This window comes from Crinia signifera, chromosome 5 (assembly GCF_055691185.1).
Source record: "Crinia signifera chromosome 5, ASM5569118v1, whole genome shotgun sequence".
NCBI classification, from domain to species: domain Eukaryota; kingdom Metazoa; phylum Chordata; class Amphibia; order Anura; family Myobatrachidae; genus Crinia; species Crinia signifera.
The window spans coordinates 294,782,655-294,807,698 of record NC_139221.1 but is presented as its reverse complement, the minus strand read 5'-3'; the positions used below and the strand labels follow the sequence as shown (position 1 = coordinate 294,807,698).

The 25,044-nt window shown below is 45.1% G+C and overlaps 1 protein-coding gene and 1 long non-coding RNA gene across 4 annotated transcripts in view; one reads left to right on the top strand and one right to left on the bottom strand.

Annotated features, from left to right (window-relative positions):
* PLXDC2 (plexin domain containing 2) overlaps window positions 1-25,044 on the top strand; it is a 456,016-nt gene that overhangs the window by 173,673 nt on the left and 257,299 nt on the right. The window contains exon 2 of the mRNA XM_083189312.1: window positions 17,968-18,164. Within this exon, the coding sequence (XP_083045438.1) occupies window positions 17,968-18,164 (197 nt within the window). The remainder of the gene's footprint in view (window positions 1-17,967; window positions 18,165-25,044) is intronic.
* The window catches only part of LOC146081215 (uncharacterized), a 55,240-nt gene that overhangs the window by 14,115 nt on the left and 16,081 nt on the right, over window positions 1-25,044 (bottom strand). The window contains exons 1-4 of one of the 3 annotated variants that reach the window (XR_014475089.1): window positions 21,338-21,414; window positions 18,554-18,658; window positions 11,556-11,670; window positions 10,896-11,348 (exon numbers count right to left, since the gene is read on the bottom strand). This is a non-coding gene — a long non-coding RNA (uncharacterized LOC146081215). Of the gene's footprint in view, window positions 1-10,895; window positions 11,349-11,555; window positions 11,671-18,553; window positions 18,659-21,337; window positions 21,415-25,044 lie in introns of those variants that run through there. The other 2 variants (XR_014475088.1, XR_014475090.1) reach the window with 2 other exon arrangements.

Here is a 25,044-nt window from a genome sequence, read left to right as displayed (position 1 = left end):
TTCATGGGGTAACTCACTGCTTAGTGCATCTGGTCAGTATTGCAGAGGAGCCGGATGTCGCATAGCAACCATGGGGATTTTTTTTCTTGATTGCTCAATAGCTCTGAAACAGCTTTTCTATAACTGGAATGAGTTGCAATAGAAAACCTGTCTTTTGGTCATTATCTGACAAATATGCCCCCTAAACTGGTATTGTTTTCCACATATGGAACTATAATACTGCTCACAGAAGCATCCTGTTAAATTCTGGCCAATGTCACCATCTGTCACCTTAACTGCACAATTCTGTCATCATATTGTCCGAGAGAGTCACTTTCTCTCACATCTATTGCTTTTTCCTTTTTTACTTTGAGGCAAATCTTGCATATCTTTATATAACTAGTTAATTATAATTCCTTTGATTTATATAGTGTAGTTGTCCCTCCCCCTCCCAAAGTACAGTATACTGGTAGTGGTCATTTACCAATGCTGAAACCATCTGTCTATTCACACCGGACACACTGGCCTTAAGAGTGAAATCTTAGCAGGACTGAGGAGACAGGAAAACCAATTCATATAATAACTTGATGTCTTGGAACTATTATTTTTAATCTCTGAAATGTGAATATTATAAAATATCAAGATACCGGCATTCTAATTATGTGAGCATTTTTATATATGGATTTCTGTAGGTTTAGTTTCCTGGAATACCACATCACGAGTCACTGACAGCAACAAATTGGCGCCTTACTATCAGCAGCACATCCCTATCTCACTTACAGCAGCACATCCCCATCTCGCTGAGAGCAACACATTGCTATCTCATTGATAGCAGCACATCCCGTCCTCACTGACAGCAGAACATCACTGTCTCACTGACAGCAGCACATCACAGCCTCACTGACAGCAACATATTGCATACCTCCCAACATGACACTCTCCAGAAGGGACACTTTGCTCTGTTTCTGGACTTCCCTCTTAATATATGCTTGCTGTCACCTGTTTTAAACAGGTAAATAGGTATGAAAGGTGTTTCCAAACAGGTGATAGCAATCATACATTAAGAGAGAAGTCCAGAAACAGAGCAATGTGTCCCTCCTGGAGAGGGTCATGTTGGGAGGTATGAGATTGCTGCCTCACTGACAGCAGCACATCCCTTCTTCACTGACAGCAGCACATCCCTTCCTCACTGACAGCAGCACCTCCCTGCCTCACTGACAGCAGCACCTCCCAGTCTCACTGAAAGCAGCACCTCCCTGCCTCACTGACAGCAACACGTCCCTTCCTTACTGACAGCAGCACCTCCTTGCCTCACTGACAGCAACACGTCCCTTCCTTACTGACAGCAGCACACCCCTTCTTCACTGACAGCAACACATTGCTACCTCACTGACAACAGCACATCCCCCACCTCACTGACAGTAGCACCTCCCTTCCTCACTGACAGCAGCACCTCCCTGTCTCACGGACAGTAGCACCTCCCTGCCTCACTGACAGCAGCACCTCCCTGTCTCACTGACAGCAGCACATCCCCGCCTCACTGACAGCAACACATCCCTTTCTTACTGACAGCAGCACCTCCCAGCCTCACTGACAGCAACAAATTCAAACTAATCATCCTATTTTGAACTATTTTTTTTCTCTTGTTCTGTATATGTTTCACCCTATTTTGTTACAACACAGGAGAGCATGCAGGAGGGTTTGTGGTCCCTTCCTTTTACTCTGAGTGACTGGAAATAAAATGGAAATAAAAACAGTGGAAGAATACATGTATCCTGCTGACAGGTTGTGATTCAACATTGATAAGATGTTGGATTAAAGTGTCCTTTTGCTGGTATGAGGAGTGTCAACATATGTATTTATACCATGTTTATTTTCCTATTTGCAGTTGTAACCAGTGATGAAGTCTCAGAGGAGACGAAACGCGTTGAATTAATCTGATTTATCTTCAACCCTGATCATAGAAAGGGGAAGAATCGCTGTTATGTGTTGAGACACCTTCATTAAACTCGTGACCTGGGTATAGGAGCCATGCCACTATTGTTGTGTATGGTTTTGTCTGATTCCTCACAACAGTGAATCTGAGTGGTTTCAGGCAGCCTTGTATTCTAGAACTGCCAGTAGACTTGCACACAGCTTTTGAAGTTTTGCCGTTAAGATGGGCCTGATCTTTCATTGTTGCTTACATTAGTGTGTGTGTTTCCTCCTTTATAGATTCAATGCTAACCCTTGTTACTGCACATTACAGATAAAGGCTGCTCTTCTACTATATGTTACTGTATACTTGAACGGCTCTTCTATTTGCCAAATAATTATGTTATTACCAAAGTATGGTCTTCTGTGAATTGGTTTTAAATGCTTATTTACTTTATCGTGTTTCAAGTTTAAATGATCAATTGGTGTAATCAGACTGTGAAAGTCATTAGCTTCCATACTAATCATTTTCACATACAGCTGATGATCTATTGAGTATAAAGCAAGTGTTTGCTTTGTAAATGTTCATGTTTTCTATTAGAACAATATGTGGGTATAGCAGTTGGCTGTCCATACTCTATAGGACTTATTTACTAAGATGGGATGTCGCCCATAGTAACCAATCAGAATCTGCTTCTTATTTAATTAACACCTTCTAGAAGATAATAGATACAATCTGGTTGGTTGACCATAGGAACATCCCATCTTCAATAGAACTTTCATCTTAGAAAATAAACCACTATTTTAGTTGTGTGTATATTATTAAAGGACCCAGTGGCGTAGCTACGTTTTGGGCGCCCCCCGTCGCAGCCCCGCCAAGCACCCCTACCCCGCCGCCCATGCAAACCCCCAAGCAATCCCCCACTGTGACAGCCTTACCTATCGCGCTGGTCCCGACGGCTCCGTTCTTCTGCTGAGGACCACCAGAAAATGGCCACCCCCATACAGCAGACAGTTTCAGAGAACTGTGCGCTATATGGGGGCGGCCATTTTGTGGTGGTCCTCAGCAGAAGAACGGAGCCGCCGGGACCAGCGCGATAGGTAAGTCTGCGGGAGATTGAGGGGGGTTTAACTATAGCACCGCAGCCCCCGGCGCCCCCACATGAACAGCGCCCCCCCGCGGTAGCGGGGGCTGCGGTGCTATAGTTACGCCGCTGAAAGGACCACGAACACCAAACATTGTGAGGGAAATTCCTTAGGGGATTTTGGTTTTCCATAACCTTATGGTAAAGGTGCATACACACTGTACAATTTTTTGACCAATTTCGTTCATTTTGGCCCTTCTAAACAATATTGTTCAAAATATCTTTCAGTGTGTGTATGCGGCGAACGACGAATGATGATGCGTACACTCGTCAGTTGTTCATCAAGGTTGTTCGTCTACTGTGCATTCAGCTCAATTTGGATATCTTTAAAAAAAAAAAGCCTATAGACTGTAGCTAGATCGTTAGTTTTTCGTCTTTTGTCAACATCTTTCGTCAACATCTTTCGTCCAGGACACTGGGTTCAAGGGAAATTGGTCAGCAATATCTTTCAGTGTACACACTGAAAGATATTTTAACCAATATCGTTCAGAAGGACCAAAATGAGCGAAATTGGTCAAAAAAATTGTACAGTGTGTATGCACCTTAAATGTTAATGCAGTGGATTGGCTAGAGGTTTGAACTGTGCTTACACCTGGCATGGCAGGCTGTTTGTGCCACTCTTCTATCCATACACTGCAACGATTTTGCACGATTTCATGAGATACCGACCTTTCAGGCCAATATAGCGTTTTTAAAGTGGCAAATCTGATCCGATGCGCGGTCCCGTGAGTGTTGGGTCAGAGCCCCTAGATTAACCATCTGGGCTATTGATTTATCAGAATCGCATGGAATCTGGCGTTTTTTATGCATGCTATATATCTTCTGCGATGTATCGCAGGAAGTTTGACTGGCGTTTCCAGCCCCCTTATACCGCTCATCACATATATCTAAAGGCACATGATATATTTCATGAGATTCATCGTGGCTTGCGCAATCACATGCAATATATGTTATGCAAAAGTACTAAATATTATGGAATTATGGAATCACCCCAGGGGGAGTTCAATGGGAATCGCATCCAACTTCAGGTCAGACATATACAGTATGGGGCCCTTAAGTCAGTATAGTTTGAAATAATTTTAGATAGGGAATAAATAAACTACAGTAGTCTTCGTTCTGAATTAGTTTCTGTTCCCGGGCTGAGGTCAAGAGTAGGAGTAGGAGTGGAGACAAAGTGCAGAAAGCTTGGTAGCCTCATTATTTAATTTGTTTGGGAGTTGCATGTGAATAGTGAGAGTCTTGCAGAAGGTAGGCACTGGAGAGAAACTTAGGAACAGGGGGCTAAACACCCTGAAGAACTAGGAGTTAAAACAGAGAGTTAAACAGCTGGGCTGAGACCAGTAATGCATAGCTTTGGACCTGGGCAGGGCCTGGTAATGTGTATCTCTGGGTTTAAGCTGGAACCACTAATGCATATCTCTGGAACTGGGCTGGGGCAGGCAATTTGTATCGATAATGGAACCGGTGAAAAGTAATACTACAGCTGAGTAGGAAGCAATGTCTCAAGGATCTGTGGTACTGGTAGTGTTTCTGGGACTGGATTTGCTAAACAGACCGGAACTGGTAGACTTTTTAGCCTCACTGGAACTGGTGATGTTGGATACTAGATTGGAATCAGTGGAAAAATATGGAAGCATAGAATTTGATGGCAGATAAGAACCACTCTGCCCATCTAGTATATTTTTGGATTGTGGGAGGAAACCAGAGTACCCGTAGGAGACCCACACATTCTCGGGGAGAATACACAAACTCCACACAGATAGAGCCGTGGTTGAAATCAAATCCATTACCTCAGTGGTGTGAGATAGTAATACACCATCCGTACTATACTCGGTATCTTGTTATTTGTCTGAAGATATAGGGTCTGATTCAGAGCTGGACACAAGTAGATGCTGTGGCTCCCTCCTTATCATGTTCATGAGCCACATGCAGCATGACTGGAGCAGTGACTTCATTTAAGAGTTTGCGGTTCTCTTCCCTACAATACCCATGTTCAACTGATTCTACTCCACTGGGGTCTGCTGGCCAAACAATCCAGGTGGACCATTTGGTTGTGTCATTGAAGTGGAAGCACCTGAATGTCACCTGTTGAGGGGTGACACCAACGATAACAAAAGTCTCTCTAGCGCATATGTGCAAATTGGGGCATACAAAGTAGGTTTTCATTGTCCCGTGAACTCATGGCCTGCCAGTGATTATTCAGCATACATGGAAGGGGCTTTTATTGTAAACAGCGTTTACAAACTGCGGAACCATTCCTAGGACCTGGGCTGAGGCTGGTGGTGACAGTCTATTGGTGTCCAACTGCATCGCTCCTTGCAGTGGTCTCCGGACAGAACTCGGTTACACTGCATGACTCAGGTATGACAGCATCTCTCTTTAGCAGTGAACCGGTTACATTCTCCCTGTGACATATTCCACTGTGGGTGACAGTTTGCATTATCCACCTGAGCAGTGCCAAACCTCTACGATTGGGTGGAAAGGCAGGAAGCCAAGCAAGACCGCATTATTCAGTTTCTGAAAGGTCTGTCTACTTGCTCGTATTCACATCAGGCATGATTTTCCATAAGAACGAGTCTCCTAAATCAATGAGCAATCTAATTTCAGTTGCAGCCTGGAAAGTTCATCTTTTAAAATGCCAAAGTGGCTCTCTGTATCGCTGCATTTTGTAGGCTTCTCGATGAGTCAGGAGGATGATTGTGGATGACTGTGCTTCTGCCAACCTGATAGCTACTATGGGTGGGGTACAGAGGTGCATGCTGTAGCCATACTTTCACTATTTAATAATGTTTAAAAATCATGTGCAAATTGGGGCATACAAAGTACGTTTCATTGCCCTAAATGCTGCACGATTGAAATACTTCTGACATTTGGAAATGGGGCAGTGACAAGAAGTGTCCCAGAAATTTGGGGCATCTGCAATGTTTTATGGTCCTGTTGAATCCATCAGTGAATGATTCCTCGATTTTTGCTTTACTGGCCCTAGCAATGTGATTCAGGGTTGCCTACTCTCCCGGAATGGCTGGGAAGGTCACGGAAATCGGGTCCCCCTCCGGCCCCCCCGGAAAGGGGGGCAACCCTCCCACATTTCTCGTAATATTCCACGAACCTCCCCCCCGGCAAGGGGGGGGGGCCGCGGGTCAAATGACGCAATCGCGTCATTTTAGCCCCGCCCCCACAGTGCAATTTTTGATATACAGGCATTGCACTGCGGGGGTGGGGTTAAAACCCTGCGATCATCCTAGACACGCCCCCAATAGTGCAGCCCGTTGGTGGCTCCCCCCTAGGACTGTCCCCTTTCCCCTCACAACAACACACAGGCATACTACTGCAATGAAGGATCAGTAACTGAAGAGAAATTCAGACAGGTACAGTGGAAAACACAGGCCTTTCATGGGGGGGGGGGGGGGTTCCATATGACTACAGTACATACTTACCTACTTTCTGGCTGCCGTTTCCCAGAGAGGGGGGGTGTGGCGGGGGGCGCCACCAGGAGTGTAAAGGGGTGGGGCAGGGGCAGAGCCACATGAGTGGCTACTTGTTTGGGGGCCTGGCAAGAACGATTGCAATGTTTTAGCCGCGGCCCTGATGTGCAATGCCATTTTTAAGGCATTGCACTGCGGTGGGCACGGCTAAAATGGCGCGATTCGAGGGGGGTCGCAGGAGCCGGGCGGCTTTCCAGGAGGGTTTTATGGGACAATGCCGGCCATTCCGAGAGGGTAGCCAACCCTGCTACAGTACATATATCTATAACTATACACTTTATAATCTATGTAGATCTACTGTTTCTAATGTATCTGCTGAACAGTGGCGGCTCCAGAGGAGAGGCTGCAGCACAATTCAAACAGAGGAGCCACACAAACTGCCAGTGATTCAGAGTGGAACAGCAGTTGGTGGCAGTTGCTGTGCCTATGGGCGGTATTCAATGAGCCTGATTCGCCATGTTTTTATGGCGAATTTGTGCTGTTTGGCGAATTTTTGACTAAAACGGTGAATCACCCTATTCAATGACCAGATGGCGAATACATTTTAAGGTTTTTTTCGCCATGATTCACCGAGTAGCAATCGCTATCTTTTTTATGGTGAAGTGGAATGTGAACTTTTAAAATAACGTGTTTTGTTTTTTACATTTGGTGTCAAAAAATCAGGAATTTTATTCTGAGGAGGGGCATGCTATTTTTATTCATGTGCTGTAAGCACATGAATATATATTTAATTTAAAAAATATATATATTTTTATTTTTTTTATTTTTACACAGCCGCCAGCAGTGGGCGCCGGAGCCGAGCCGCTCATTAGATATTCATATATTCACTGCACCCGATCGGTACATATGCACGATCGGGTGTAGTGAATATACCTGGTCCCCTGCTGGCACCCCCGGGGGGCAGCCTGTGCTGCCTGGCACCCTGGGAGCCCACCTCCCCCCCACATACGCTCTGGGGCAGGCAGAGAGACTTCCATCTCCCTGCCTGCCACCGTCCTCAGGCTCCCTGCGGCGTTCGGCGAGCCCCTGACTCGTTGAATCCCGGAGCCGGCGAGGCTCCGGAACGTGGCGAATGTGCAGCGAATCCTAAACAGGATTCGCTGCACCTCGCCGGTATTCACATTGAATACCGCCCTATTTGAATCATAAGCTATGCTGCAGCCCCTCCTCTGGAGCCCCCTGCTGCTGACCATTTATTCCCTTCATGTAGGCTTGCAACACTTATATAGACGAGCCTATCATTTACTGTACAACGGCCCAATCACACATGGGGAAGAAGAGGTATCAGCTCTCATAACTTGCCCTGATACCATTTCACCCTCATAGTGCAGAGTAAGACATCTACCGCAGTATTTCAAAAATCTAAATGTTAGTGCACACCGATTGGCTGTTCAGAACACTCTCATGGTGGCATTTCGTTGCTTTATCAACACCAGTAGCACCAACAGTGTTTAAAACATAATGATTCGACTACTGTATATAGATCTTGTTTGAATAAACAAATTTGTCATTGGATTTCTGTTACATGAAACAAAGATTTACAGTGGTAAATTTACTAACGTGTATACACTAATTGCTGTTAATTGACTGAAAGTGTATAATTAGAAGTACAAATCCAATGCTGTGGCCTGCTCTTGCTCCATCTGCTGTTTATAAAGTGTAATGCGGGTTTTGTTATTACCATACAGTATACCGCATTTTCTTCCTGAAAAGTACAATACAAAATGATACCCCTTTCCCACTGCAGCTCTTAAACGGTAAATTGCCATTTTTTTTGCCTTTTTAAATGGGTAGAGCTGCAGTGGGAAAGCTCCAGGGTGCTTTACCCGTTTAACAAATACCAGTTTTTGTTAAACGGGTAAAAAGCAGTGTCCTACCCGTTTAAGACCCATTTTTTTTTGGCAGTGGGAAAGGGACTTAAACGGTATCCCACACTGGTCTCCCCCCTACCCTGGTACCTGTCCTGCCCCCCTCCCCTGGTACCTTGCAGCTGGTACCGCCCCCTCCCCCGATCCCCTGGTCATTGCAGCTGGTACCCCCCTCCCTCCCCTGGTACCCCCGCTCCCCTCCTCCCCTGGTACCTGGCAGCAATCCTGGGAATCTGGGCAGCGCAGTCTGTGCTCAGGTGCAGGAAGCAGGTCGATTAAGAGAGTTTGATTTCGTCGGTGGGGTCCCTGCTGCAAATTGGAACTAGCGGGCCTGCTCATTACACATGCACATATGTAATTAGTGGCTCATTCATATGCGCACATGTAATGAGCGTCTCATTCAAGCGTGCATATATAATGAGCAGCTCATTAATATGTGCATATGTAATGAGCGGAATCGCTGCCTCCTAGTGACCCGTGCACGCCCGCTGCCTACCTCGCTGCCAGGTACCAGGGGAGGGAGTGTTACTAGGTGCTGCCTACTGCATGCAGCGAGCCACCGAGCCTGAAGCGTGGCGAGCGCAGCGAGCCCCGTGAGGGGACGCGTATTACTTTACATGTCGCCACACTATCTAAGTCCAACTCCACGCCGACGTGGATAGTGGGGATATGAAAAGTTCTGAGGATGCGTACCACCGCCCATTGCGGGCTCGTGGTGATCGCCACGCTTTAGGTTGCCGTTGATACTCGGAGTGGCCTTGACTATGGGGGGGGGGCATTTAACATTGAAAGGACCCATCAGGGTGCTTGTACAATCAAAAATCGTATACGTTCGCATCGTATGCCATTGTATGGCATACGATGCAATGCGATATTTTTTTGTACAATATTGCGTCACATCGCATACCATTGTATACCTTATTTTGTATAATGGTATACCATGTGATGAGCGCCGTGCTAGGAAACAAGTACCTCATCTTAGTAAATAAGCCCCAAAAGTGTATGGACAGTCAACCGCTATACCCACATGTCGTTCTAAAATAAACCCCCGGCTCTGGCACACAACAAGATTCAATGAAATATACAGTACACGAAATGTGATGTGATGCGGTGTTTGCCGTTCTGATAACAATCTTTTTCTGGCTTCTACTTTCCTAAGGGGAAAAGAAATGTCTAAAATAATGGTATACAGCCAATAGGTCGACCCTATTAAGGTCAACTTGCATTGGGTCCTTCACTGAAGGTCGACAGGCCTTGGGTCAACACCTGAAATAGGTCGACATGGGTAAGGTGGACGGGGTCTGAAGATCGATATAAGTATTAGGCCGACCGTCCAACACAATGGGGCACAAAGTTCGACAATTTTTTTTTTATTTTTTTTTTGTAGCCGACATGCAGTGTTTCATGTCCAAACATCCGCTACGTAGTGGGAGAATAAAACTAGTGTGCCGAGCATAGCGGGGAACCGTGCCTGAAGCATGGCAAGCACAGCGCAGTACACTTAGGCAGTGTCCATGTCCACTATGTCGAAATTAGGGACAAAAAATGTGAAAAACTCATGTCGCCCTGTTGACCTTCCCATTGTCGACCTAATGCTTGTGCCGATCTTCAGATCCTGTTGACCTTACCCATATCCATCTATTTACGTGTTGTCCTAATGACCCATACCCAAAATAACTTCTGGTGTGTGCTAAGTAACACTGGCGCTATTCATGCAGCGCAGTATAACGCTCTCATTCGGGGAGTGCCTGTTATAATATTATCTCTGAAGCAATGATATTTATCAGGTCACATTCTGAAGCACAGCCACAACTTTGGTGGCCCTATACAAAACATTTTGAAGGGGCCCCTGTCCTAATATCCCTCTGCAGCAGGGGTTCCTTTTATGCCCCATGAAGTGCCCTAGTTAATGTTACGAACACAATAGTGTCCTAGTTTATTTTATGAACCACCATAGTATTGTCCTATAGATGTGTTCCACCGCAGCCTTGCATAGCAGGGTTGTGTGTGAGTATACTGGTGCCTGCGCTTGATTACGGTGAGCCTTGGTTTAAGGGTGCTGCTACAGTGGCGAGTGGTCCAAACTCGTGGTATAATTGGAGCAGGGTTGTGATACGAACCTATCGCAGAATGCCACAAGAGTTAGTATTGGAGCTGGGTCCCATGAATTGAATGGGAGATGGGTGCATGCGCCAGCTGGCTCCCATTGAAGTCTATGGTATAGTGGTAGCATGCGATCGTATGCTCCCCGCTATGCCACACTACTCTTGCTGTATAAAGACACATCATTGTAGAGCTCCTAGGGCACGTTATGTATTACATTTAACCAATTCGCATTATGGCACATTACATTGCTGCCCCAGTTCATAATATGTCACACTAAAGTACCCCAATTCATATAATGACACATTAGAGTTAGCCGCCAGTTCATATTATGTCACACTGTAGTGCTTCCACTTCATATTATGCCACATTACAATGCCCCAGTTCATATTAGGCCACACTTTATTGAAACCTCTCCATATTGTGCCACATTGTTCATAATTATAATGCCCTCCAGTTCATTATGTACCACATTGCAATGTGGACTCCAAGGCAAACGTTTGGAAGAACCCCTATATACTACCCAATGGTGAAAATGTATATAACACATGTAACTTTGACAGTTAAGGTGGGCCCTTCATAATTATATATGGGCCCCATAGCAGCTACATTTCCTACACCTCTGGTAGCTACGCCTTTGGTCATATGTATTTATTTAAACAAAGTGCTGTATATTTTAAGCAAGAGAATAAGAGAATTACACTGTAATTCAGTGTAGGATTGGTGCAAGGATGGTCCATCAGGGCCAGCCCCTAACTGTCATTTTCAACCACATATTGTAGCATGACAGTTAGTAGCTGATTGGCTGGTGCTTTATCACTCTCGTCTTCAGCAATTTTCAAGGCTCAGTACATCTGGTCCATAGACAGAGCGAGAGCGAGAGAGAGAGAGAGAGAGAGAGAGAGAGAGAGAGAGAGAGAGAGATTAGATCACTATATAAATGGTCAGTTACTTATCATCTCAAGGTTTAATACACTGAAGGCAAACCTTAAGTACACAGTATATCTATATGCGTTGGAAGGGGGCACCTTTCATGGAAATAATGTATTATTATATCTAACCTTCAAATAATTGGTGCAAAATGTCAAGCTTCAGCAGGCAAAAGTAATAAAGTTCATTATTTTTCTTGCAGATAGTTTCTTCTGTGCTTCAGAAACTCATTAACCGGTTTCATCTCTTGAAAAAAAAAAAATTAAATTAAAAAGGCTGCAACTACATTTCCCGCTTTTTGTATAATTTTTCACATGTCTAATTACTAAGACTTTGTTCTAATGGTTTGAAGAATGTATTGCTACTTCAATTATTACATACCAGAAGCGATGTGATTATTATTTTAGATTACATTTATGTTATGCATAATTTATAACTTTGGACCTTTTGAAAGACTGGATTTTTTTTCTCTTCTTATATGAACTTTGTACTGTTTTTATGCAGGCATTCCACGACTAACTAAAGCGTGTTCAAAGAATCATGCGTTTTTGATTTTTCCTGTAATATTTTTTTTTTCTATTTCCAGAACATTTCCAAATTTTGTAAATAAAGATATGCAAAACATGTTGCTGGGATCACAAATTTGGGTTTTGGCCAATAGGGAAGTCTTTAATTAACTGGCAAAACCAAATCACTGATTAAAGAATATTGGATCTCCAACTTTTTCTTTTACTGAAATTCTGTAAAATAATCTACAAAGTACACAGTTTTCACCCTACTGTAACAACATATTTTAAGAATATGAATACCAAATTTGTGAACCATTGGAATTTAAAAACAAAATTGGTCCAAAAACCCATGGGCAATGCTGAACTCAGCATGCAGAATGCCTGCAGTGCCAGAAAGGATCAGTAATCCCAATAATGACCAGTGCCTAATTAACCAATAGGCTAATTAGGCTGCAGCCTAGGGTGCCAGGACCTAATTTATTCATGCTTGTTAGCTGGGTGTGGTATGACTGACGTTCAGTATGCTGACATCGGAATCCCGACTGCCGGAGCTCCAACAGGGAGCACAAAGAAGCCACTTGCGGGATCGCTGTGCTCACCACGCTGCGGGCTCAGTGGCTCACTTCACTCGCCACAGGTTCTATTCTCCCCTATGAGGGTCGTGGTCCCCCACAAGGGAGAATAGCCCCCGTCAATCGGGATCCTGACTGTCAGGCATTTAAACAGTCGGGATTCCGTTGTTGGAGTATTGACAGGGCCGTTTCTAGACCATTTAGCTCCCAGTGCAAAGAAATAAAAATGCGCCCCCCCCCCCCCCCCAAATAAAAAACTATACGGAAGAAATTGCGCGCGACGAAGGCGCGCGCGGCGAAATAGGGGGAGTGGTTTATTTTTTAAAGGGGTGTGGCTTAATATAAGGGCGTGGTCTAGCAGGAAAACAATTACCTTACATCTCACTTTTGCAACCTGCATGTCCCAACATTGGTTACCGCAGGAATTGTCATTGTCCTCCCGCACTTAAGTTGGCGGGCTGAAGGCCACACAGTGACATAAAAATATAAAGGCCCACACAGTGACCTAGTACACCTCACAGATCAAGGCCAAACAATGACAGGCTACTTAAATCATTATACACTATTTATCAGTGATGCCAATTACACATTACGCCGCACACTGTGATGACAATTACACATTACGCCGCACACTGTGATGACAATTACACATTATGTCGCACACCGTGATGACAATTACACATTATGTCGCACACCATAATGCCCATTAGATCCCACACTGTGATGCCCATTACACACCACACTGTGATGGCAATTACACAATACTCCCCACACCGTAATGCCTATTACACATTATGCCCCAGGCGCTGCTGCCGTACAACTGATGCCATTTACTAATATGCCCCCACAGTGCCAGATATGCCCCCACAGTGCCATACATATATGCCCCCACAGTGCCACACATATGCCTCCACAGTGCCACACATATGCCCCCACAGTGCCACAAGCAGCACAACTCACTGTCTCTGGCCCTGGGTCTCCCCCTCCAGTCCCCTGCCACTGCCATATGCCCCATACAGTGCCACATATATGCCCCCACAGTGACACATATGTGCCCCCACAGTGACACATATGTGCCCCCACAGTGACACATATGTGCCCCCACAGTGACACATATATGCCCCCACAATGCCAAATACGCCCCCACAGTGCCACAGATATGCCTTCACAGTGCCACACATATGCCCCTACAGTGCCAGATATGCCCCCATAGTGCCACAGATATGCCCCCACAGTGCTTCAGATATACCCCCACAATGCCAAATATGCCCCCACAGTGCCACACATATGCCCCTACAGTGCCAGATATGCCCCCACAGTGCCAATGATATGCCCCTACAGTGCCATACATATGCCCCTACAGTGCCACAGATATGCCCCTACAGTGCCATACATATGAACCCACAGTGCCACAGATATGCCCCCAAAGTGCCACAACTTACTATGGCCCTGGGTCTCCCCCTCCAGTCCCCAGCTGCTGCCTGGTGTTGGTGTCGGTTGAGGTGCTGCTGCTGCTGATGCTGCTTCTTCTTCTTTTCATTTCCATGGGAGGGGAGCGCATTGCGCGTCTCTCCTTCCCCTTGTCCCTGAGCCGCCAGCCATTCATGCCTCGCGGGCTGGCTCCTGATTGGCTGCCGGCCCGCGAGCGCTCTCTGATTGGCTGACAGCCAGGCCCCAGTGAGCGAGGGGAAGGAGAGACGGAAGATGCGCTCCGCTCCCCTCCCCTCCCCTCCCCTGGGAAATCACTCAGTGAGTGAGCGCCTGATGTCGAGGCGGCCGGGGAGAGGGGGAGGAATTGAGGCGTCGGCGGCAGCAGCGTTGGGGGGAGCTGCCGGGCGCCCTAGCTGTTAACAGAGGTGGACAAGCCGTGCGGCGCCCCGGGCTGCTGCACGGCTTGTCCGCCTCTAGAAACGGCCCTGAGTATTGAATGTTGGAATCCCAACTGTCGGGCAGACATCCTTCACCCTCAGAGGCGTAGCTACCGTAAGGCAGCCACCGCGGCTGCTTGGGGGAGCAAGCGCCAGCGGGGCGCCTCCGGTGCCCGGGCACTCTGGTCAGACCCCCCCTTACCCCTCCGCATTCCGCCGCCACCGCATTCAGTCTGGCACCGCAGATAGCCTCCGGGCTCCGTCTCCTGCAGTAATGAAAAATGACACGACAAAATGGCTGCCCCAATATTAGTTACGCCTCTGTTCACCCTGTTAGCTATCACCTGTCACAATGTATTGTGGGGGGTGAAGTTCTTAAGGTGACTGCCAGATTGGCTGTGCCAATGTAACTTACTGATGGAACCATTACTTTATGTATATTGTGCTACAACATGGAAAACAATAATCCCTACAACCTTTGTTTCTATCTCATTGAGCAGCATTGATACAGTTATAAAGAAAAGGGGAAATTATTTTCTGGCAAAGGCTCCTGTTGATCTCGTCTAAACTATATTTTCAAGGTCTTTAAGTCAACTCTGTCCATGATCCTACACAATCAATGAAAATATGATATGATTTCTAAACACACCATGGAACATATATACAGCTGTATCTATGTACAATTAACTTCAAATTGTGCTAAACTGCCCCGTTTGGTCTACCACAGACTTTGCCACAAAACTACACAATTCATCTTGCCACTGATTGTCTTACTTCTTAGTCTTGTGTGAGCACACACATACACTCACATGCAGGCGCGGGTGAAAAAAAAAATTGATGATCGCGACCATCAAATTATTTTTCTCCCACTCGCGGATAAGTCAGGGGGCAGGCATCCCAGGGGAACGCCCAGTGTATTCAGGGGGACGACCATAACACGCTGGGCGTTCCCCTGCCCCAGGCTGCTCTCCTTCCCCTTCCATCCTATACCCGTGTGAACACCCGCTGAGTGTGATACTCGCCGAAGGCGTTCACACATCGGGTCTGAAAATACGTATTTTTGCCCATATGCAGATCCGCAACATCAGTCCTCGGACCGAATTCAGAAAGTAACAAGCCAACCTGAATCACCCATACTGTATGTACTTTATCAAAATTCTTAATCTGAAATTTTGGACCAACTCTTTTGCGACAAACAGGGCTATAGAGAGCCTAACTGGTCCAGGTGATGCAGGGGGCAAGGCCTAATCATGGAGGTGTGGCTACAGGAGCCGTTTCTGTTTATCCACATAGTTTATGATTGAAAACCATAAGCACTGGTCTTGCTTATTACATTGACCATAAATAAATTGGATTGGTCTTGGACCACCATCCCAGGGCACCCTTGCAATTGCTCCAATGCACCCTAGGGTGCTACGGCCCACAGTATGGGAACCACTGGTCTATGGTGTTTTATGTGTGAAGTAAAACATTTTATAGTCACTCTCCATGGAACCGTTTTAGACCAGACAGGTCACAATATTATTATTCCAGGTTATTATTTGTATTAAACTGTGCTTGTCACAGCTGGGTACAAAGCACCTGGACTCATGGTAAGTATGATATCCATGCCAGTAATACATTATACATGTAGGCATTGCAATTCCAAATACTGCTCCAAATATTGCTTGGTAAATGTTTATGTTGATATTAATCTGTGTAACCGCATTTAATTCTGTTATTATCAGAGCAGACAGGGAAGATACTTACTAAAGTATATTTATTCTTCTCTTCCATTCAGTACAGAACCTCAACCTAATTTAATGTTCTCTTGTACGAGTGAGGCTTGACAAGCTCATAATATGCTTTGAATGTCTAAGCCGACACTTTCAATTATAAGCTACATGTACTGCTTACCCGAGATACAGAGAGTCATTTCCATTTCATATATCGGAGCAGTATTCTGAGTATGGCCTGTGTGGTTTTCTCTCAGCATGTATTTTGCAAAAATATGTTTCTAAGCAGGGGCCACAAGAGCAGGCTGGTGTCCGGGCCCCTCGTGTCCGTGTCCAACTAGTGCCTATATTTAACTATAGGGCCCCAAGCAGAGGCGGAACTATCATTGGTGCAGTGCCCACAGGCCTCTAAGGACTAAGATACCCACTGATGCCCCTGTTACCCAATTTTTTTTTTCAACACATCTGCCTCCACCTGTCACCCTCTGCCTTTCCCCATGACACACCGCTGTCTTGCATATTTGAAATTTAGTTGTTGCTGTGGAGGAGGGAGCCCCAATTATATTTTTGTACTGGGGCCCACCACCACAAGTTCCACCACTGGCCCAAGCATTCTATGGATACTTTTGAGCTGTATGCACACAGAGTTTCTGATTCAGAGATGTAAACAAATGAATTCACAGCTGTGTCTGTCGCACTGGGGTCCATGTCACCCCACGGACCCCAGTGCCACATACTAACTTGCTTGCGACTGAAAAGGGAGCGTGGCTACATCGGATGGGTCATGGCTTCACAGGTGATCTTTGATTACTATGGGGCGTGGCCAGCATTTCTGCCCCAGAGTCTGTCCTTCACTGCAGGCTCCTCCTTAGGGACAGAAGCCGGGTGCTGCACGATAATGTGACAGTTCAAGACCTGGCTCCCGGTCACTGTTGAGAAGCTGGCAATTTGGTGGCAGCCCTTGGAAGGGGGATACTAGGGTGTTGTCCGCACCACACTCATGAAGCCTCTATTTGAACACAATCACTGCCATTGGGATTTGAACTGAGAGTCACACAGACACCGGAGCCACACCCTGCAAATGTTCACAACGTGCCTATGTTTTTCGCTCCCTGGTTATCTCCCCCAAAGGTTTCCTGTCTGTCAGTCACTTTATGAATGGATCCTCTCTCTCCCACCATGGTCACATGACCACTGCAGCATTTGCGCAGTGTAACCTCAATACATATGCGGAGCGCCAATATTCTCTAACTGAGAAAAATCTGGTACAGATCTGAATAAGACCTAGAGTTGTGTATGCTGTATACTGTGTGTTAACTTGCTATAGCATAAGTCAACAGTTGTCCCAGAATAGACAGGATAGTGCCCATTTAGAGTTGTGTCCTAAATTGCGTTACGTCTGTGTCCCGCTACCGGGTGCTCTGTGTAGCAAAGGAGTGGTGATATGGTGTGTGTGTTAAAGCAGAGTTTTGGCTGAATGAAGGTGTTCCCCTGCATACAGACTGGAACAATGCATACAGACATGGTTGGTACTTTATCTCTCTCAACCAGGGAGATCAATACTGGATTGTTTTTTTTTTTTTTTTTATCCTAGGATTCCCGGAATCCTGGGCTTGAGTTGATGGCTGCACTCCATCCTCCTCTCGTCCCTCAGTCTATTTTGTTCAAACCTGTTTTATATAAAGACTTATACATATACGACGTTCATAGTACACAGTGATTGCAATTAACCTATTTGTGTTTCAATATATATTCATAGCATTTCATCATTCCTGATATCTTACTTTTGTGTAAACAGGAGCCTGCAAAGACATTTACTGCTGATTAACCACATTAATTGTATTATTCTATCTTAATTTCACGCTTCTGTGCCTTACAGATGTGTCATATTCAATCAACCCCATTGTGTCTAGCCTGGAAGAGGCAGCTTCGGTGCACTTACAGACAACCCGGCATCGATGGAGGAGGCATTCTCTGGATACAAACCGGCCCAGCTTTGCCCACGATTTCTCCGATGGTACCCGCCTGTCAGATTTATTTCTGGACAATGTGAATGACAATGGCACCGACATTGAGGTAAATTAATTAGACTAACGTCATTGGAAATTGTACCACGTTCAACAATGAAATCCACATGTTTTGCTACGTAAAGAGCATATCCTGTAGGGCCAGATGTATCAATCTTCAAAAAGTGATACATTGGAGAGTAAGAAACAACCAGCCAATCAGCTCCTACCTTCCATGTTACAGGCTGGGTTTAAAAATGACAGGTAGGAGCTGATTGGCTGGTGGTTTATCGCTCTCCACTTTATCGCTTTTTGAAGCTTGATACATCTGGCCCATGGTCTTTATTGAAAAGCTTGTGAGATCCTGGCAAAGTTTGGCCACAGTTTTAAAATGATTTTATAATCAGCTTGGAGTTCCCTTTTAATTAATCAGCCCTTTATAAATATGGCCAGACTCACCAGAATCCTGCCATTGCTTGCATCTTGGTTGCTGCTACATATATCCCATAAGGAGGTTTTGTAATATCCATTTATCTGAGAGATGGAGATTTTTCTTGGCATGCCCTGAATCCATAAAGAGAAATATCATAGGCTAGGCTTACACGCTTTTTCCTATTCATTGCAATGGGATCTGGAAGGGACATGTAACACTTACATTTTTCATTGAAACAATGTTAATGTTTTCTGCTAAACAGTTATTCAATAGGTAACACAAACAAATGGCTGGAGAGTACAGAAAGCGCTCACAATATCATATACAGTAGACGTCCAAGTGTTTGAATCAATGATTTTCTTATGAAGTGTATATATATATATATATATATATATATATATATATGTATGTATATGTATATATATAACTGTCCAAGGTCCGGCACTCCCAATGACCAGTAAGTAACTGGGTCCGGTGCCCTCAAGAAGTAGCGAAATAGAATGGGTGAAGGTGCGGCACTCCGGAGCAATACTCAAATAAAGTCAGACGACAAAGGACTGATTTGACAACGTTTCAGTTGTATTTAACCAATTTTTTCAGGTCATACATGTATGACTTGAAAAAAGTTGGTTAAATACAACTGAAACGTTGTCAAATCAGTCCTTTGTCGTCTGACTTTATTTGAGTATTGCTCCGGAGTGCCGCACCTTCACCCATTCTATGTATATATATATATATATATATATATAATCTTCTTCCGTGGGGATGTATATGTAATCTTCCGTGTAGGTATGTTCAGATGAATATATACAAATATACTGTAGGACCTTATTCTGGTTGACTCACAAGGCTCTGAACTTTGCAGCCTTGCAAGTCCCCCAGACACCGCTGAGTCTCAAAGTCTGTAGAGAGTCTCAAAGTACAATACATAGTTCAATCCAGTCCAATAGTTATTTAATAGTGTTGCAGAAAAAGCTGGTGGATATCAGTAATGTTTTTGAGCCATAAAACCAATAGATTGTTGAAAATGATTAGCAAATATATATGAAAAATAAGATGACATTTCCTTTCAGTATGTCTTCTGAATGGGATTTCCTTGTTGTAAAGCAACTTTTTTGGGAGAAAATATAATATATTCGTAATACTGTATATTTAGTTTTAAATATTTTGATCAACATTTTGGCAGTTTGTCTTTTCTTTTGTGGAATGGTCACAGGCCGGATACTGAGGGGGCATTGGCAAATCTAGGATGGCAAGGCTGCGTCCTTCTATAAAAAAAATGAGCAGAGGCCATCGACCAATCAGCATGCTGACAGCCATTCACTGTCTGGCTGCAGGCTGGGAAGCAGGAAAAGAATGCTGGATTCTGATTGGTGGATAGCTTCAGCCATCCACCAATCAGCATGCTGACAGCCATTCACTGTCTGGCTGCAGGCTGGGAAGCAGGAAAAGAATGCTGGACTCTGATTGGTGGATAGCTTCAGCCATCCACCAATCAGCATGCTGACAGCCATTACCTGTCTGGCTGCAGGCTGGGAAGCAGGAAAATAATGCTGGACTGTGATTGGTGGATAGCTTCAGCCATCCACCAATCAGCATGCTGACAGCCATTCACTGTCTGGCTGCAGGCTGGGAAGCAGGAAAAGTATGCTGGACTCTGATTGGTGGATAGCTTAAGCCATCCACCAATCAGCATGCTGACAGCCATTCACTGTCTGGCTGCAGGCTGGGAAGCAGGAAATGAATGCTACCTGTTTGTTTGTGATTCTCTACAGCCTCTCAGCAAGCTCAGGAGGCAGATGCCCACAACCCAATCTGCCCCAGCTTGAAGGCCCCAAGAATTGGGGGCCCTTGGGCAGCTGCCCATTGAGCCCATATGTTAAGATGGCAGTGATCCAGAAATCTAGTACATCCACCATGAACACTGTAGCAAGTAACTCCCCGATTTATGCAGATTGATTGACAGAAAGCGGACATTTGTGGGTGGAAACCTGCTGTTTACTGAGAGTGGTTGTGAAAAGGCGGGTGTGCCATGGTTTTTTTGAGGTGACATCAGCGATGGTCACTTCAAGCCAGCCGCAGATTAGTGGAGGCCTTAGACCTATTCACAGTTGCACACATGGCGAAAACTGTTCGATAGTTTGGGAATTGTGTATAGATCTGCGAGTAGATAGCAATCCATAGGCAATGCTCTCGCAATTTGGCAAGGGGTGGTTTCTCTTTCTGTCTGAGCGGCGGATATATCCCTGCAGTCCTCTGCGAATTTTCACTTTAGTGGTCAAGTCTAAATAAGGCCCTAAATGGTTTTTTTTCATAGAATTTCATGTTATATTTATAGCATGTGAGAAGACACAACAGGAATAATATAACCTCCAAATTCCCCAGAAGATAGAAACACTGGAAAACAGACACACTGTACGAATACACAAAGAGGTCAGTTACATGTTTGGAAAATATAAATCAGGTATCTTGTATACTGTACGCACAGGATAAGCCAATACTCTTTGGGCCTGGTTTTGGTTGACCTGCAAAGCTGAGAAATTCACAGCTTTGCGGGTCCTCTAAATGCTGCCCGGTGCCTGCACAACCGGGATATTAAAGGGCTATTAAAGGGCTAGATGAGGATGGCTCTATCTGTATATCTTCATTAAGCTGTCTCCACTTCATTTGGGAAGTGGGCATCAGTGAGTGAAATGCAGGAATCCCCAGGACGTACCAGAAGTATTTTTCATGGCAATCTGCATTTCACGGAAATGAATGCCATCTGCATCTGCTAAAGTTACCTGGATAACCCACATATTAGGACTCACCTATAATACTGGATACCAGGTCCAGCCTACTGACCACAGAACAAAAGACATTGGGGAGAAGATTGCAAAGAGTTAGTATCCCACAGGTTCCAAGCCTTCAGCTCCATGGCTTACAAAAAGGACAACACTTTTCTTCTTCTTACTCATTTCTGTGGATAGGAACATACTTTTTCTTAAAACACAAGCTTCAGTTACAATCACAGACAGAGAAATGAGAACTATCACTTCTTATCTGTATAAGCTCCAACTAACAGAATTCTAATCTCCCAGGATATAAATGGACGCCTTGCTAACTACCAGCATACCAGCTTAATGTAACCCCGCAGAATGAGTTCTAGACCCACATGGGCTCTTTCACTCTCTTTATTACTAACCTACTGTGACAATTCCGTATCACTGGCCTCCTAATTGTCAGTATACAGTTGTGACCTGATTTCTAAAGGTTTTACTAGAACATTACAGCAAGCGGTCTAAAATATGATCTAATTAGGTTTTCAATTTCTATGAAAACAGCGTAACTGAACAACCAAGCTCATAAAAGTTGGAAGCTCTGCACCACTTGTCATGGTGGTTGAATGAATTGGACATGCAGAAGATCATTTGGGATACAGGAAACTGTGGAGCTGTTTTGCTTTTTACTTTTGCTACCTGGGTGATGTTCTTTTGTCACATGAACCAAGCTGAAGGACACAGAGCTTTCCTGGTGCTTGGCCCCGGTAGAGAACACTTTTTTTAGAAGGTGGAAGCTGTTATAGTCTGTGGACTACTTGCCACATCATTTACCGGGAAAGCGATCTTTAGGCTTCCTCACCGACATTTGTCATCACACGCGCAATAGTGTACCTGGCTTCCAAATGAGATGGGAGATGGGAAGTGATCTTACACCTGGGATGGGCTTCTTTCAGAGACCCGTGTCCATGTGTTAATCAATAGGGTGTGGTATGGGGCTCCGACAGTAGGGATCCTGACAGTCAGTATCCCAACGTTGGGATCCTGACTGCCGGTGTTTCAACAGGGGGACGAGCCAAAGGAAGCCCCTTGCGGGCTCGCTGCACTCACCACACTGCAGGCCCGGTGGCTCGCTATGCTTGCCACAGGTTCTATTCTCCCTCTATGGGGGTCTGTCGGGATACTGACTGTCGGGATCCCCACTGTCGGCGCATCATAGGGCACCCGATTAATAATCCATAAATCCATAAATTCTTATTTCCTCAATAATTAGAATTGCAGGTTGAGTATTTTTTTCCATACTTACCAGGTCCTCTGGTGGTGCCCCCATGGTCCCCCGACATCCACGGCGGCCTTCAGGATCCTCTTCAGCGGCATCTCCGGTCCCAGAGAGGTGCATTGCACGATGCACATTCGCACAATGCACCCCTGGGACCAGTGATGACACTGAAGAGGATCCCGTAGGCCGCCGTGGACATCGGGGGACAAAGTAAGTATGAAAAAAAGGGGTGGGGAAAAAAAAACCTATATAGTCTGAAAAACCACGGTTTTCGGAATATTTCGGTTATTGGAATACACGGATAAGGGAGACCCGACCTGTATTGGTTTTAGAGCCTGATATTTAATAGGTTTGCAACTATGCCTCAAAGCGGAATGGAGCATGAACATCTTAGATACTTTATTCCACATTTGTGATTCCATGAAGAGTTGTGACATTGAGTTGATTATCTCTGCTATATGGTGCCACCAAATTAAAATAAAGTGCACATTACAGAACAGTTCTGAAAATGATCATGTTCTGTACATTTTAATGTATCCTTGTATAACTTCCAATGTGTATTATTCATACAGGAGAATACGATGGGGAATGACTGCTTTTTTAAATTGCAAAAGTGTTCTTAAAACTGTGGGAAGTTAAAGCTTCCCAGAGATTTTACTTAAATATTTGAGTATGGTGTTAAATGTGCATTACCTCCTAAAGAGCGTATTTTCCATAACCATTTTAATATAGCTGTAGATTTGGACTATGGGGGTTATTTTGGTTCACTCGCAAAGGCACAATCACTCTCTAATGGACAAAACCATGTGCACTGCAGGTGGGGCTGATGTAACATGTGCACAGTGCATCAGATTTGGGTGTTTTATTGTTTCTGTGCAGGGTAAATACTGGCTGCTTTATTTTTACACTGCACTATATATATCAGTTTGATGTACAAACCCCACCCAAATCTAACTCTCTCTACACATGTTACACATCAGCCCCACCTGCAGCATACCTCCCAACGGTCCCATTTTTCGTGGGACGGTGCCGTTTTTTTGGGACGGTCCCGTCCTCTGCCTGGGGCCGGCAATATCCTGCGGTGGTGGTGGGGGGGGGGGGGGGGGGCGCAGTTGGGAGTCCCCCCAGCCTGAAGGAATAGACGCTGGGCAGCGTCTATTCAGTTATGCAGAGGGCAAGGCCTGACGGTGGCCTTATTTGCATATGACATGCCCTCATTTGCATAGACCACCCTATCTAATTATTTTTCCTGTCGTTCTGGAACCAGCAGCGACTCAAAGAGCCCGGCACCAGTTACTCTGGGCAACGGGGAACTCACTCTATTTTATTTTAACATTGTGCAAAAAAAAAAGCACCTTGCAGAAACAAATTGCACATTCTCGTTGCTTAAAAAATTGCTGGAACTCGTAACCTTTTTCCACCTTGTGCTAAAGATTCGCACCCTATTACATTTGTGATTTTGCATTAAAGTCGCACGTTTCACATGTGCGACTTATTGGCGAGATTTATTTATATGCCTAAAAACTCGCCTAAAAACTCGCACCCTATTACATTTGGCTCATAGGCTTTTCCAGAAGACGTTGTGTATGTGCTTATTAAGTTGTCATTTCCTGTGTATTTCCATTGTAGAAATTTGTCCCAGTCATTTGGCTGGTTCTCAACAATGTCACATATAAACCTGGACCTATTGAGGTATGCTGCGTGTACACAGCAAAGATGCAGAGATTTACATCTAGAAATCAGAAACCTTTTTAAGGGCAGCGGAATGGAAAATAATATATCAGAGGAGATCAAGAACTGTACAGTGAACAAAAAATAATCAACAAACTTCTATATATTTAATACTGCTTTGCAGCTGCAGAAATCAAAAGCAAATGTGACTTTACTTCAGGGAAATGAGCCCTCAAAACAGCTCAGGAATCAGCACTACAGTAAAAAAAAAAAAAAAATCTAACTTATGCTGGCCACACATCAGACCAACTTTCCTCTAACCATCCAACTAGTTGCAGTGGCGTAACTACTGTAAGGCAGCCCCAGCAGCCGCTTGGGGGAGCAAACAGAGCCAGCTATTGGCTACTGTGTACAGGATGGGCAGGCGGATGGGCATGCTAGGGGGCCTGGGATGCGTCGGAGCCAAGGGAAGCAGCAGTGTCTGCTGGTCTCTCTTCCTCTCTCCTGCTACAGCTTCTCTGACGTCATCACTTCACATGGGGCGCCACAAACTTTTTGGCAGGGGGGAGCAAAATTTATAGTTACGCCACTGACTAGTTGGTTGGTTGGAGGAAAGTTGGTCTGATGTGTGGCCAGCATTATTGTCTCAATCTCTGCAGGTGAGATCACTTGGAGCAGTGGACTCTGACTAGAGCCATAGAGAGGGGTGCCGGGTCTGTGCAGAGTAGGAAGCATGGCCCAGTCCCAATGCCACATCCTGTACAATAAAAAAAGTGTGAAATGGGTTTATGGTGGTGCTGCCATGTGC